The 16,632-nt window shown below is 31.8% G+C and overlaps 2 protein-coding genes across 5 annotated transcripts; one reads left to right on the top strand and one right to left on the bottom strand.

The window, feature by feature from the left end:
- Nucleotides 1-923: 923 nt before the first annotated feature.
- On the top strand, nt 924-8,553 carry Miro (mitochondrial Rho GTPase). Of its 4 annotated transcripts, none has more exons than XM_068773915.1 (12): nt 924-1,265; nt 1,349-1,557; nt 2,052-2,204; nt 2,724-2,855; nt 3,528-3,724; nt 3,835-4,024; nt 4,101-4,236; nt 4,430-4,560; nt 4,796-5,023; nt 5,313-5,506; nt 6,235-6,273; nt 6,929-8,553. In XM_068773915.1, exons 1-12 carry the CDS (start codon nt 1,073-1,075, stop codon nt 7,053-7,055), a joined length of 1,929 nt encoding a protein of 642 aa, XP_068630016.1. In that variant the 5' UTR covers nt 924-1,072; the 3' UTR covers nt 7,056-8,553. The 4 variants fall into 4 exon arrangements, with proteins under 4 accessions (XP_068630016.1, XP_068630014.1, XP_068630013.1 ...); XM_068773913.1 differs by lacking the exon at nt 6,235-6,273 and adding an exon at nt 6,032-6,144 and having other exon boundaries at nt 6,929-7,011; XM_068773912.1 differs by lacking the exon at nt 6,235-6,273 and having other exon boundaries at nt 6,929-8,549.
- LOC137930618 (RNA-binding protein cabeza-like) lies at nt 8,389-13,941 on the bottom strand. Its single transcript, XM_068773916.1, has 7 exons — nt 13,734-13,941; nt 13,493-13,660; nt 12,772-13,069; nt 11,117-11,148; nt 9,856-10,004; nt 9,138-9,760; nt 8,389-8,902 (listed from the first exon to the last, which is right to left on the bottom strand). Exons 1-7 carry the CDS (start codon nt 13,741-13,743, stop codon nt 8,875-8,877), a joined length of 1,308 nt encoding a protein of 435 aa, XP_068630017.1. The 5' UTR covers nt 13,744-13,941; the 3' UTR covers nt 8,389-8,874.
- Between the last annotated feature and the right edge of the window lie 2,691 nt (nt 13,942-16,632).

The raw sequence follows: 16,632 nt of genomic DNA, 5'->3' as shown, positions 1-16,632 counted from the left end.
CATACAGCCACGTCAACCAATAAATTTAAATTTAATTCATTACGCAATAAAATATCAATTAATATTTACTACTTAAAGGATTTGACATTGATTCGATAATCAATTACTTTGTAAGTAGCGAAGTAAAGTACTACTCGTAAATCATTTATTTCCTGATTTTTCACTTGTTATAGAAACAACTATTCACGTCAATAAAAAGAATTGAATAAATTGATATTTTCAAAAACCACTGTTTGGATAAGAAACTGTGCGTCAGTATTCTCAAAGCTGTACCTGAAAAAAAAATCTCAACTTTAGAAATGCTGTGGTAGAATTAAACGACAAGAAACTGTGCGTACAAAAGATAATATCATATAATCATATAATCTCTTTCCTGGAGACCACCGAAGTCCTTATCATCGCGACACTTGTAACAACCGCCAAACTGCAGGTAGTTTGATGTAGATACAGCTAGTTAATAATTTTCGTTTTTATATGGAATAAAACGTTTATTCGTTAACATACGTTTACTGTGTTGATTTGAAAGCTTCGTAATACATTGAATTACTTGTTTAGCGCTCGGTAGTCCTAAGTAGGAAAACTTTAATTATAGGTATATAATATATTTTAACTAGCATAAGGTGAAAGTCGTTTTGATGTTTTTACGTTATACTGTTAAAATATTTTAATAGGGTAAATGGGATTATAAATATAAAACAATTTAAAAGACTGTTGTACTCATAAAATATTTTCTAGAAAGAATAATATAAGAATAAGAGTAATACTATTAAATCATTAAACAAAATACTATTTCATGCCGGTAAGAATAATTTTACCGTTTTTATTTTTTTCAGATATTCCTCTTTATATGTCAATTTAGAATGATGATATAATCTTATATCTATTTAATCATTTGACAGTTTATTTTACTGTGATGTGACTTATCTGTGTAGTATCAAAATTTTTCTCCGGCTTATTTTTATAAATAAGTATTATTTATTAAATTAATATTATTACTTTAAACGTTCTCATGATAGAAATTATAGAAGAATTTATTTGATATTATGCTGAAAATAATATTCAATTTATCAAAATGGTGTATGAATCAGTACCCCGGACAGTTCGAATCATTTTATTAGGAGAACCGGGAGTCGGAAAAACTTCCTTAATTCTGTCGTTGGTAACTGAAGAATTCACAGAACAGGTTCCTCCAAAGGCAGAAGAGATTACAATTCCCGCAGATGTTACCCCTGAACAGGTCCCTACCAATATTATTGATGTATGCTGTAAGTATATTTACATAACATCGCAGAGGCTCTATTTAGATCTTTATTAAATTGGTTCTTTAAATAAAACCATTATATTACAGTGGCTGAACAATCATTAGAACAAGTTGCAGAAGAAATAGAGAAGGCTCATGTAATATGCATTGTATTTTCAGTTGATAAACAGGAAACTCTTAATAAAGTAGCATCATACTGGCTCCCTTTTGTAAGAGATAATTGCCCAGATGATTATAGAAAGCCTGTAATTTTAGTTGGAAATAAAATCGACCTTATTGATTATTCAGTTATAGATGTGAGTGGAAATATTGTTTATTTAAAATGATTGTATAAATTACATAGCTTATTTTTCTTTTCATGAAAACAATTTTGTTTTATTGTTAAGTTGATAATAGAAAATGTCTGTTAACATGGAGACTATCTTCATGTAACTTAAGATATATAGTAAAATTAATTTTAATTATATTAATTTTACACTTTACTAAAATACCAATAGTATAACAAAGTGTATAACTTTTTTGAAAATAATGATATTATATATTTACATTTGTATACATCAGTTGTTCTGGTAAATTTATATATGTAAGACAAATTTTTGTGTTAATCCATAGGCTGTCAATTCATTATAGTAAACATGTTGGTTTTTATATTGTATTCACTAACAAATATCATTAATATTTTATGCTGTATTTTACATAATTTTTAATAGATAAACACTGAGTTAGCTATGTTTATGTGTTTGCATCTCCAGGGTGTCAGTAATTTATAGTAATTTAAAAAACTTTACAGAATATTTGGGACATTGCAGAAGAGTATCCAGAGGTTGACAGATGTATAGAATGTTCAGCAAAGACATTAACAAATGTTTCAGAAATGTTTTATAATGCACAAAAAGCAGTATTACATCCAATTGGACCTATATATTCCATTGAAGAACAAGAGGTAATTTTTTAAATAAGTATGTATACAACACGAAGTGCCAATGCAGTTTCATATTTTGTGTGTTCTTAGATAAAAAATAATTCCAGATAATTTTAGTTTAAAAATAAATATTGTGACATTAATCATGTCATTATGTAAATGTGTTGATACTAATAGTTTATCACGATCACAGATTGGATATTCAAGTGCACATTTGCCTCCATTGAAGTATTGGCATTTATTAATACACACACTTTATTTTGAAAATGTCATACCATTTCAGGATTGATAAATTTGATAATCTAATTAAAAAATAGTTTATTGTATTATTAAAAATAAATAATACCATGAACCTATGAGACCTTTTGATACCTCATATTATTTGTAAAAAATATTTGAGTCTGAAGTTGCTTGCATAACTGGGTTGCATGTGCTGATCAGATCAGGGATCATGATGGCCCAGTGCTGCAGAACTCAAAGGTATAAAAAAATTAAGGTTGTTTAATGAAAACTATTCACTATTATTTCCCATTTTTTTAGTTGACTGAAAGATGTAAAAAGGCACTGTCAAGAATATTTAAAATTTGTGACTTAGATGGTGATGGGCTACTTGATGATTATGAAATAACAATATTTCAGAAGAAATGTTTTGATTCTCCACTACAATTGCAGGTTTGAGAAACTTATACATATCTTGTAATAAATAAAATATTTAGTGTTGTTCCAAAGTTAACAATTATTATTAAAATTTTGCTTTATTTCTGAATTTCATTTATCTTTGACAGAATAATTTTATTTAAATTGGTTCCAAATATCCATAATAAATATATCCATCCAAACAATTACAATTTTTTTGGATTTGTTTCTGGTTTTTAGAAAGAAATATGTTAAAGTAGATGTCCTGTCAGATTTTATATAATAACATCATTTGTAACATCTTTGAGAGTGATCACTCTATTTTTTAACCAGTGATGTAAGGGTTAAAAGACATTAAATTGCCGGATGTGATCTTTTAAATGTGCAAAGTATAAAACTTACTGCCAAACAAATAGTCATTATATTTTCCAATATTCTGCATGTATCTTTTTAATTATCTGATTTTTTCCATAAGAACCTTTGATAATTATAAACTATTAAAAAATGAGGGAAATTGGTAAAGAAGTTTTAAAAGTTACGGCTTGAACAGATATTTTGTCTTTGTTGGCTGTAACTTTCTAAAAATATTATTATATATTATTTTACCGTTGTCATTTGTTTTGCAGATCACTTATGTGAATAGATTTAAGTACTCAGTATAACCAACCACAAAATAATAATTGATAACTGCACAAATCATTGTTTTAGGTTTTAGATGAAGTGAAATCTGTAATAGCTCAGAACATTGCAGGCGGAATAGAAAATGAATGTATAACTATGAAGGGATTTATTTTTTTGCATTGTCTATTTATACAAAGAGGGAAAAATGAAACCACATGGACTGTTCTACGAAAATTTGGTTATGATGAGAGTTTAGAGTTAACACACAATTATCTGTATGCAAAGTGAGTTTTTTTTTATAAATCACAGATTCCATAAATAGAAATATTTTATATCATTTTTATTCATTCCTTCGGTAAAATATTAAAAATTTTTTTATCTTCTTTCAATATAGCATAAAGGTGCCAATTGGTTGTACTGCAGAATTGTCTTACAAGGGTCAGCAGTTTTTAACACAAATTTTTGAAAAGTATGACAGAGACAAAGATGGTATGTTAAATCCTACAGAACTAAAAAATGTTTTCTCTTGCTGTCCTCGAATACCATGGCATAATTTACGATATACGGTTCCCACTAATGATAAGGTTAGTAATTAATGTCAAATTGTAGTATACATATGTGATAAATTTAAATATAGTGAATAACCATTAATGTTTTTAGGGCTTTTTGACATTACATGGATGGATGTGTCGATGGACATTAATGACTTTATTAGACTTGCAAAACACAAGTGCATATTTTGCTTACATGGGCTTTAATTTCCTAGAAAATGAGTCACAAAAAACTGCTATACACAGTGAGTAACATTTTTTCTTTTCATTAATTCATTTTCAAAGTTGTTCAGTTCAATTGAGTGTGACCTTATTTTTTTACGTATTTTATTGCTTTAATGAAAATTTTGTGGACGCATATTTTGTTGTATAGTGAGTGTTAAAATTATATTTTATACTTTGAAAATAATTAATTAATTACTGTTTTTCTTTCCATAGTAACTCGGGAAAAGAAAGTTGACTTAGCTAAGAAGCAATCAAGTCGTAATGTGTACCAGTGTCATGTGATTGGCCCTCGTTCCTGCGGGAAGACATCTATTTGTAGAAGCTTCCTTGGGATAGCACACAAGGCAAGAAAAATATATAAGTATTCTAATAATCCCTTTTGATAAATATATTTTCATCATTTTTAATCTTTGTTTGGTTAAATAATATGGTGGTATACTTTTAAATGTCATCAATTTCCTTAATATTTTAGCAAACTGTTTATATGCATTAGGAACAGTGGAATCTCTAATCTCAATTGACACTATCATGAAAAATGTGTGGAGGTTTTGACTAAATATTGTAGAATTTATTTTGCAGAAAATAAAGCCTCACGCTAATGAGCGGGGCGACGGCTACAACACTGAGAGTTGTTGTATAAATACAGTTCTCGTTTACGGGCAAGAGAAGTACCTGGTGCTGAAAGAGATACCCATCACTCGAGTATCTGACCCATTACAACCGCATGAAGTCAATTGTGATGTGGCATGTCTGGTCTATGACGTCAGTGCTAGCAGATCTTTTGAGTACATTGCTAGGATATACATTGTGAGTATTTTACTCTTTAGATGTTTTAGTGTTTGATAAAAGACAAATTTAAATTATTTGTTAGGATATATTTGTATAACATTTTATATATTTCTAACTGTTTAATATTACTTTTCTCTTTTTTCGCAAACTTGAACTAATATACTTGATAAAAACCCTAACTTTATATAAACAAAATTAAATATATTTAATGATAATATTTTAACGTTATTTGATATGGGTTGTCATAATCACAAATTGTCTCTCGCTGTAAAGTATGTCCGAAATAATTTTAAAATTGCCTTTGCAGAAATATTTCGCGGAAAGCCATATCCCTGTATTAATAGTGGGAACTAAGGGCGAGGCAATGATCGCTCGCCAAGAATACATCTTGCAGCCAGATGTATTCTGCAATAAGTATCAAATCCTACCTCCGCAATTTTTCAATATTAAGGAAAATAAACAAGATATTTTCGTTAAATTAGCAACTATGGCTGCCTTTCCGTAAGTATAATTTTAGTTATATCATTATTAAGTACTTAATTAAAAGTAAACAGTTAAATATCTATGTATAAGAAAACTGAAATATTACGAATATTTGATTTCGAAAGTACAAATGTTGTTCGTGGAATACCAAATCCGGTTTTTGCGTGTATGCTCAAAGTCATACTATCCATAGACCACAAAACAGATTTTTGCACCTGTGTGATGACCACAATTCCCTAATGTGAGTTGTAGTAATTTTTCTAATAATATCAGCTGATCTTGCTGAGTTTCGACTCTCTCCGGCGCCGTCCGAATGTTATACGAACTCACTAACCTATTTCTTCTTTCGGGGACCCTTGACCTTAAGCATACTATTTGATGTTCTGAAACTGAGTAAAGAAGACAAGTAATACGAAATAAACCATACCAGTACATGTTTAATAATATAAATCTTATGTAAAATCTGTGAAATTAGATCTAAAGTAATATATGCGTCAAGGCAAAGAATTATTACAGTTAAAGTAGGGTATGTCTTTATTATAGTAGTATCAAAATCGCTATGCCGCGACGACTGGGAGGCCTAGGAATAAAGTGCATGAACTTCGCCGCCGCGGGTTCATGAAACGAAGCGGCCGTTATCCCCACCCCCCCTCGCGGTACAACGGTTTCGGTAGCACTGTATATATATATATAAAAATATTCCAATTAACTGAAATGATGTTATTATTTAAATTATTTTGGGTCAGTCAATTTCAAGCTGCTTGGATTTTGTTCAGCAAACACAGGTCAGTAACTTAATATCAAATTTTTTGTATTTGCATGAATAGGGATGTTTTAGTTGAAGAGACCAGCAGCGGCTTTACATGATGGCAGGTGATCCGCTCTGCTCATGACAATACATCAAAATTTAGTGTTTTCAATGAAAATCCCGTGTGTCACCCGCTTTTCTGCTCGATATCTAGTGACGAGATTGTTTGCCACATTAACCCACGGGTGACTTTTACATAGAATTGTAATACTTTCTATTACTTCTCCTTTCAAATTGTTTTGGCTGTTTGTTAACAATGACTGACATTCAAGTCAAGATGAATTATAGTAATATATGAAAATAATTAAAGTTGTTATTGTATTGCTAACTGTATATTTGGCTATTATGAAGAATCGGACGGATGACCACCATATCCATTCATACCGATGTTTGATTCTTTTATCAGTTTTCAGTAGATTGTCATATACATATTTAATGCAGCAAAAATAATCCAATATCAAATCAAGCATGCCAATAATAGTTGAATTTAATAAAATAGTTCGGTCGGAGATTAGTAGTGACTTGTGGGTAGTGTCTTGTTGAAACTACTTGGCAGTAATATTATTTGTCTGTTGAAAACCAATGCTCTTGATGAAAAACTTAATAAAAGAACTCTATTGTTGTTTTACCAGACACCTTAAGCATTTCGCGAGCTTGGCTGGAGACAATTCAACTTGGTGGAAAGCTGGCATCGGAGTCGCAGCAGCAACTATCATGGGACTAGTCCTTATTAGAATGTTGAATATCCATAGAAGATAGATCTTTAATTAATTCATACAAAGATTTTCGCTTGTAGCGTTACGTTGTGTTTTATTGTTGTAGTATAATATCTATAAATTTTCATGAGAATTACTTAAATTATATAAAACCAAAAAGAGCACTCTGTAGTACATATTTCATTTTGACTCTGTAAATAAAAAAAACTTCGAGCCGTTAATATATTATTTATATTATTGTTAAACCAATCAACAACCCTTGACCATTTATATGTAGCTTAAAAACATTATTACCTTTGTTAATGTAAGATTTGGCAAAAACATTACCTCTACTAATGTAAGAATTGGCCATAAATTCTTTAGGGAACACTTCGATTTTTAAGTTGGTCCCTTTAATCCATATGAACAAAGATGATTTTTTGTATGTGTGTGGAGGTGATTGTGTTAAAAACTCCATAAGCATAAATACAAAAATGTATACGACTAAATAAACTGTAGTTTTTAGTAGTGTGTCGTTTAATAATGGGTTTGGTTAGTACGTATGCGATTTCTGCCTTTTCTCTCCAGTAAATATAAAGAGTGCCCCATACATACCTTTTTGTATGTAAAACAATACTGTTTTGGCTGTTTGTCAATAATATTTAACTATTGATTAAAAAAAAAACAATTTTTCGAGCGTAGCGTACACCTTATCGATGGCTGCATGAAAGACTACAATAGGTAGCGGTTATTTTTTTTTTGTAAATTTCATACGAATATTCTTTGAAAAAATAAAAAAAAGTAATTAATTCGCAGTAATTTCATCTCATTTCCGACAAAATTAAATTTTAAGATTTACCTAAGCGGTAAATTCGTATTAAAAAACTAGAACTAACAATTTTGATCCTCCAATAATTAACTAATTTAAAATATCTTCAAGTATAACAAGTTAAAACGAATTAAAACATCAATAAGACAAGATTTTATATTTTAGGTTAAAAAATGATATCAGTTCACTTCTTACGTTACAATTTAGGTCTTCTAATAATTGTTCTTCCCTATAGTTAAAAGATGCTTAGCTGCAATAATTATTAAATCAAAAAAATTTGACCCCAAACAATCGATTACACTTGAAAATTGTAGATTAAATAGACGCTATTCTCACACCTACAGGAAGTTAGTCATTTTGTGACACCCCAAAAGTGTAAGAAATTGTATTAAAAATAAGGAATAACTCATCGGTGACATTATTGAATCAGATATTAAGAATAAGTATTAAATCGTATTCTATGCAAGCATTTCACTACATCATAAGTGGTTATGTAGATTACTCACTTGTAGCAGTAGTATTTGTAAATATAACTGGAAGACAACACGTTCTTAAAAATAAAAAGACGTTTTACTTATTAACATATTTATTACAGATAAAATTAAAATGCAACTTAAAAAATATGAAAAAAGTCAATGACAATATAAATTGTTGTTAAGACGAGCAGCTTATTTATTGCCCAAATATTTTTTTAAATACACATTTGTAACTCTTTTTTTTTTATACACATTCAATTGTATTTACGTCGTAGTAAGAATATTAATAAAAATATTTTTCATGAATGTTTGTTTCATAATGTCACATAAAATAAAAATGGTGAAATTGAATCTAAACAAATTTCTAACCTCTTTGTATACAAGAACATGTGAAAATTATGGTACACATCATGTATACAATAGTTTGTATGGTATGTAACATCATACATACTTATTAATTATATTTTAATAGACATGTAGATTGTTAACTATGGAATAAAATGAGAAATCTACAACAATCAGTCAGACCAAAGAAAAACTTAGTTACACACTAATACTAATTAATCCTATTGAAAATATTAATACGGTCTCTGCCTGTCTCTACCCCTGAAACAACAAAAAACTTAATTTTAGTATGAGGGTGATATTTTAACAAATATTTTACACATCTATAGACTGTGCTAATATATCTTGTGTGCTAGTTGAGTTGTTTGACTAACAAATAATTATTACCTACCATACAAGTAGAAATATTGTTATTTATTCCATTTTAAAAATATAGTTCTCAATAATTAATTGGCTAATATACGTGCCTGTTTCTAAAATAAACGATTGTACTTACCCTCCATCTCCTCTCATTGCGCCACCACCTGCAGCTCCACCCCGGTCTCCGCCTCCACCGCCGCCGCTTCCACCATATCGTCTATCACCACGGTCGCCTCCGCGGTCTCCACGGCCTCCCCAACCGCCACCGCCGCGGCCACCCCCGCGACCTCCACGGCCCGGTGGCCCGTTACCACGTTCTCCACCAGGCGGTGCACCACCACCACCACCTCCTGGTTTTTCTTCATTGCATCTGTTACATGCTTTCCTCCACGAAAAATTAGTGTTCCCGCAACTAGGGTTAGGGCAACGCCAATCTCCTTCGCGGTTACCCGAAGGCGGACCACCGCCGCCGCCGCCGCCGCGACCGCCACCGCCGCCACTGCGTCCCCCGCCTCCGCCTCCTCCACGACCTCCTCGGAATCCACCACCGCCACCTCCTTTGCCTCCACCCCATGTATTTTGTCGTTGAGCTAGAGACACTTTTATTGTGGCTCCATTAAAATCTTTTCCATCGAACCACTGTATCGCAGAAGAAGCAGCATTACTATCCTCATAAGTGACTGTGGCTTCTCCTTTAGGCTGGCCTGTAGCTTTATCCTTGTACATCCAAACTTTAGGTCTTTGAGTCTTCTTATCAGTCTAAAAACATTGTGATTATGTAAAATGAAACCATATTATTTGACATGACAACATTAATAAGATTACTAAATTGTTAAGAATTATCTGTGTCTAACCTTAATAATGCCAATTGCACCAAAGTGTTGGCATAGTTCATCTTCAGTTGTAGATGGGTTCATGCCTTGAATAAACACTGTATCTTCTTGCGTGATCATGTCACTCCCACCCCGGTCCCCGCCGCCGTAGCCACCGCCACCGCCGCCACCTATACATCAATATAAACTATAATCGGATATAAACAGAAAAAAAAAACTAAAACATATGCTATGCATTTTCTATATTTATTCAAACCAATTTTGTACCCAATTCGATTTTTTATTAGAATATCCAGTTAATACCAATCATTTTAAAAAATCCACCTTTACACTATTTTCGTCAACATTGCCTGATAAAAATTACGCGTTTATTTAACCATTAAACCAAAATTTTTCTTTTGCCTACTGTGTTTAAAAATCAACCATGATTTAAACAGTTGTAAATATTTTTATTTTACACTTGAGACCAGTTTTATATCGCAAATAATTAAAAACTACTTATGTAGTAAACCATTTTGAATTTCCCTGTAAAACACAATTTACCTTAACAAACATAAATTTCCATTCAAAAATATTTCAATTTCGAATAGGGCTGCCAAATGAATAAATAGAAAACACAAGTCACATCTACAATTCAAGTCAACTAGTTGTTTTTGCTTGTTTTAAGAATGTCTTCTAGATGTAACCTGACTGACCTTATTTTTCCACAAACTATATGAATCTTTTATTGTATTATTGCCACTATCCCAACAAAATATTAGCTTAGCTTACCTCTATAATAGTGTTTAGATAATTTGAAGTATTAACTTATTTCATAGATGGCCAATACTTATTAATACAATAACCAACATTATATATTCTTTGTATGTTAATACAGGAGCAATCACAGTTTGTGGCAAATATTAATTAAAAACCTATTTGTTTTCAGTTAGAATATGATTTTGCACTCCCATAAATTTTCCAATCCACTTATATGTAAAAGTAATTGAAACAAGTACTTGTATCACTGTTATCAGTATCATTTTCTTCCCTAATTTGAATATATACTTAAACACACCAGATAAACCCTTAATATAAAAAACCTATCAGTTGTATTGTTTAGACACCAAACTAATTATTTTATTACACAAATGGTTTGATGTCACGCAAGTACTGCATTATACGACCCCAAATCACAGCTGTTGTACTGTATATTAATGACAAATGCAGTTTGGCAGCCCTTTATATATTACATATTAAAAATATGACAACAGCACCACTCGCTTAACGCGAGGAGCTTTACCTTTATTATAACCACCCCCCCTGCCGCCGCCACTAAAACAATAAGAAGACCATTTAGTTTACACTGGGCGGGCTGGGGGCACATTGAACGGCGCACGAAGACAATTTCACACCATGGTTCTGTATAACCAGAAACCTGAGACTGTGACCATGGATGAATCCTTTTCTTTACCATAATGATAAACCTTGACACCTTAAAATTCTTAAAACTGTTGGAGACAATTATGTTGCATACTTTGTAGTCACATGCACATTAAGTACAAATCAATAGTCAACATGTGTACAAGAAATTTCTTAAAATGTATAACCACTATTTGTTTTTAATTAGGTTTTTGAGAAACTTAAAGAGAAATTAACCATTTAATAAAAATGGTTGGTTTCTAGGTTTGAATACTCAATGCCAATGAAGTTAAAGTAAAAAACCACTGAAATACACATAATCATAAATCCTCTAGCATAGTCACTAACAAAATATGTTGCTTAATACATTATAAATTTAATTAACACAAATTACACTCTCTAATTATCTATTTATTTTACAAAAGTTATTTTGTCATTTACTTTTTCTTGATGTTCCACACTGAACAATAAAGACAATTTTTTATTGTATCAAACTATCCCAAAACAGATCTTTAAATTATCCTTTTACCATTTACAAACTTATTATATATACTATATATTGTCTTACAACCATTGTTTAATTTTAGACATCAATTAAATGAATAAGTACAAAAGTTTATACCATGTGCAACATGCACCATCACAAATACTGTATACTTTCTTATGCACCTATACTTAAAAGCTCCTTTACCAATAGTGTACGCAAATGAAACTAGTCAATGGAATACACCCTATTTGTTTGCGAAATAAAAAAAAAAAAAAACAAATTATTTTTAATCACATTTCAATTTATATTATTTTATGTGTGGAATAAGTAAGATGAACTGTGCTGTTTTTATTTAATGTATGAAGGAAAAAAGTCAGAAATAGTATATATATACAATGTATGTGTGTCTTGAGTTTTTTTTTGTAGTATTTTCTAAACTATTACATGTATCTTAAGTTATGAAAAATATTGCATCTCTTTTAATCATCATGGACTAAAGGTAAGAGTGTCTTTAAATTGTCTTGATTCACATAAGAAAATCACTATACTTCAGATACATGCTTCAATATTGTCTATATTTTTATTTCATATTAATAACTTGCATTAAAAATAATTCATATGTTTTAAAATTGATTGCAGGTAAAGTACTTTATGTTCCATTGATTTCTTGATTGATACCCTAATCATATCAGACACCTGCTACATTAGAATATTAATCGAATATTGTTATAATTTAATGATTCCCAATAAAATAGTGAGAAATAAATCATATTTAATTAATTTTGTCATAAAACTAATTTCTACAATGTGCACTTTCTAGATTTTGATATTATTGCTGGTTTAGTAACCAAATTTTTATATAAGACTGAGGAAGTGACAAAGCATTAAATATTAAATTGTAGTTAGTTAATAGTAGCATGAATATGACATGCAAACATTTTAGCTCAAAGCATCAGGAATACTTTTTGCACATTGCAGAAATTGGTTTGAAAATGACATATACTACCAACCAACTTTCAGAATATTTTAATGTTAAAAAGATAACTTACCCATATCCACTATCCCTATTGCCTCCATCTCTATTGTAGCTTGATCGGTCACCCCCTCCATATCCCCGATCGCCCCCTGAGTAACCACTGCCTCCTCTGTCATTCCCTCCATAATTGGAACTCCCACCGCTGCGATCACTGTTGCCATAGTTGCTCCCACCTCGATCACTTCCGCTTGCATTGTAGTTGCTACCATTACCACTGTTGCGGTCATACCCCCCACTTCCATAGTTTGAATTGTAACTTTGTCCATATGTACTGCCTGACTGTCCACTGCTATTATAATTATTACCACCTCCTGAAAAAGGCAATCAAGTTGGCAAATGACAAAGTTATCTTAAAATATTTTAATTTGCACATTAGGATTGGTGAATGCTTTTTAAATACTATAAACAATCACTACTACCTCATTGATAAAAATAACCTTTACTTTTTAGTTCAAAAATTTAATCAAGGTAATCAAAGTTGTAGGATAGGTATTTATTTTTTACTAGAAATTAATTTTCACTCTGAATTTGGTCATAGGGTCTCTTCAGGACAACTATACTTGGAGCTCAAAAGGACTGGCATAAAGTATTGGTAAATAAAAAATATAATAGTAATAACCTTTAATGAAACAGCATTAATATTAATCAAAGTTATTGAATCAAATAACAAGATTGTTTTTGATCCATATCAAATTAGGAACTGCTATAATTATAGAAATCACTAATTTACAAACCTGAACCTTGAGTGTTCCAGTCTTGGCCTGAGCTTTGCCCAGCATAACTACCATGATTATAACCCCCTTGCTGAGTACCGCTATAATTATTATCCCCCGTTGATGTTGGAGGTGGAACTGAATAATGTGAAGAATATCCTCCACTATTATAATCACTTGATGAATAAGCTGCAAAATTAACACGTATAAAACACTGAATTCTTTTTAAAGAATAGACATTTTAAGTTGAGTTGGAACTTACGGTCTCCCATTTTTATTAGTTACTTTATATATGATCCTGTAATGTTAGATTATAAGAGTAACATGAACTTGTACACCTACAAAGGATACTACAAATAGATTTTGCGTGAATAGTCTAAAGATGTTCGTGCTCAACACCGAGCCGACTTATCCAAAAAAGACTAAGAAAATGGCGGCAATGCAGCACACGCTTGCGGCCGCCGCCGGAAATGACAACTTACGTCTTTGCTCTATGCAGAGTTAACATGTTTGATTTCCGGAAATGTTTTAATTTTAGCAATACATTTAAAAAAAATGAATTTGTAATTTGAGTTTGATATATATTGCTAAAAATACGTTTATAATTGTAGTCCTTTAATATATTTATTGTATAGATTAAATTGGGATAGATCGTTTTCAAAAATTACATACGTGTTCAATTTATTTTGTAAATTATGGCTACGACAAAATGTGATTATCATTTATCATTTATTCCCCTCTCTCCAAGATGGGGCACAGCACAGTACGTTGCCATCCCAAGCGGTCTTGAGCCTCGCGCTTTACTTTACTCCACGTCATTTCAACTGCCTTCACTTCTGCAGTGGTCGTCCGCCGCGAGGTTTGCTTCTAATACAAGCTGCATATAGCTTGTATTTTAGTATCTCTGCTTCTGCTTAAAATAATCGGCTATCCCCGCTCAGTGTCCGCGCTTTTCAGCAAGCAATGTGATGATGACAAAATGTGATAATATATGTAATTAAGTGGATCATCAAATATACTTAGTTGATCCTTATATACGGTTACGATTGTAGTTACTTATAATACTAGTCTTTTTTAATGGAATGGATATAATTGAGAGATAAGTTTAAGCCAAAATTTATTGAAATGGTTCGTCTTTATTTTAAACACATTCTTTTAATCTATGCGGCCACACCGATGCATGGATCATCTTCATCCACGAGAAAAGCAGGTATATGGTCGATACCATATGCCTGCTTTTCTCGAGAATGACTTTAGTCGTCCATTAAACTTGGAACATATTTTAGCATCCAAAACCTGCTTCGGTGCAATGAAACTAGGATAATGGATGGTGACTTGTATAATGTCATAAATCCACAATAAAATAGAACAGCTCAATATTTCCAATGCTAGTCGGGTTTCTATAAGAAGTGTGCGTGATAATGTGGCGTCAGGGGATTTTAATTTCGCGTTTGGGAACGTTGAATGTTAAGTAAGCGAGAGAAACGCAACACTACCCTAATTAGAAATAATTAAATTACAATTTGGCAAAAAAAAAAAATAAAGGAGTTACATAACAAGTAAAACTTATTATTCTTAACTTAAAACCATATCATACTCTAATACAATCGTTTAGAATGTTGAAAGTAACAGAATTATTAGTTTAATGGAATTAGAGAAAATTTCTGACATAAATCTAGAAAAAAAATTTTTTTTACTTTCATTTCATATGTAAAACTTTAAGACACTATATAAAAAATAGTAAATTCTGAAACTCGTATCAAAATATAGGTCATAATGGGTGTATTTAAAAAACAAACATTATTATACATTTGACCTTGTTTGGTAAAATTTAGTGATTGCAACTGACTTAATTGTTCATTAAGAAACAGGAAGACAAAATAAATCATATAAGGTTTTTCATTAGGTTCTATCATCAAAAGTCATGGGTTTTGTGAATTATATTATTGATCTTTGTTACATATACCGTAGAAAATCATAGCGAGAAAACTGACATGTTCTAATATCAAAAATTTGTAAAGATTAGGCATCTTATGTACACTAGGCTGCAAAGTGTATTCAAGGCGTACCCTTAGAATTGTTTTTGTTTTCTGAGCGGGATAAACAAAGTTACCTATTTAGCATTCAAAAGCGCTTTGCTATGTTTACATAACTCAGCTCGAACTCGAGATTCTTGCATTCCTCCAAGAGTCAGCTCCGAGAAGGGACCTCGGCTTTTTTATGTCCCTTTTTTCGCCGGGATCTTTTTTACGGTAACAATATTTTTACGCAATGTTTTATTTTCATTCTCATCTTACATCCTTCTTAATATCTACCAGTCGATCTCTTTCGTTCTTAGTTTAACATTATTTTCATTCTTTCTTTCACTTTCACCGACTTCTCACCAAAGGTAGAATCCGCTATATTTACATTTATTCATTTTATCACTGTACAGCTGGTAATCATGTGCACCACAGCCAGAGTCATATATGCACGAGGGACTCCTTTGGGTTAAATCTGTGAAGGTATTCTGAGAATCCCCCGTGCCCCGTGAACATTTGGACCAGTACCATGTCCAGCACGATCAGGTGAAGAATTCGATAGGCTTTTCGGCCTCATTACCGAAGCAGCTGTGCCTTCCATATACCTTCTGTTCTATTCGCCAAGCGTATTATTATACCATATTTCAGCCTAAACTGTCGCTTTATGAAGAGGACGAGGCATTCCTCATTTACTGGTCTCCTTTTACATTTTAGTGCCGCGTTTTTTGCCAACTGGTCTGCCTTCTAACCCCGCGTGCGCTTTCTCCCAGTGCAATCTTATATCCTTCCCTTTCTCTCTCGGTTTCATAATATTCTCCTTCACTCTTAATGCTAGGAGATGAAGGGTGTCAGGTCAAGCGACAGTTTGGCGGCCATAAAAAAAGAGATTGGCGCAATATACCACCGGATCCTACAGACCATCATCTTTTCCAGGACGCGCATTACTAGGATAATGGAATTTTTATATAGAGTAAAAGCTCCTTATTCGCGCGTCCATCATTCGCAGAACTAATGAACTGAGGAACATGCATAATAATAAAACGAGACAATAGGTATCCAACCTTATATCCTTTTCGATTGCAGTCAAATGGAATAGACTTATAAAAAAAGTAATCTCATAGCCACGATCGGTGTTTTTGA

This window comes from Battus philenor, unplaced genomic scaffold (assembly GCF_028537555.1).
Source record: "Battus philenor isolate CCGP_79_NKW_IND1 unplaced genomic scaffold, ilBatPhil1.0.hap1 SCAF_6, whole genome shotgun sequence".
NCBI classification, from domain to species: Eukaryota; Metazoa; Arthropoda; class Insecta; order Lepidoptera; family Papilionidae; genus Battus; species Battus philenor.
This window is presented reverse-complemented; position numbering and strand designations above follow the sequence as displayed.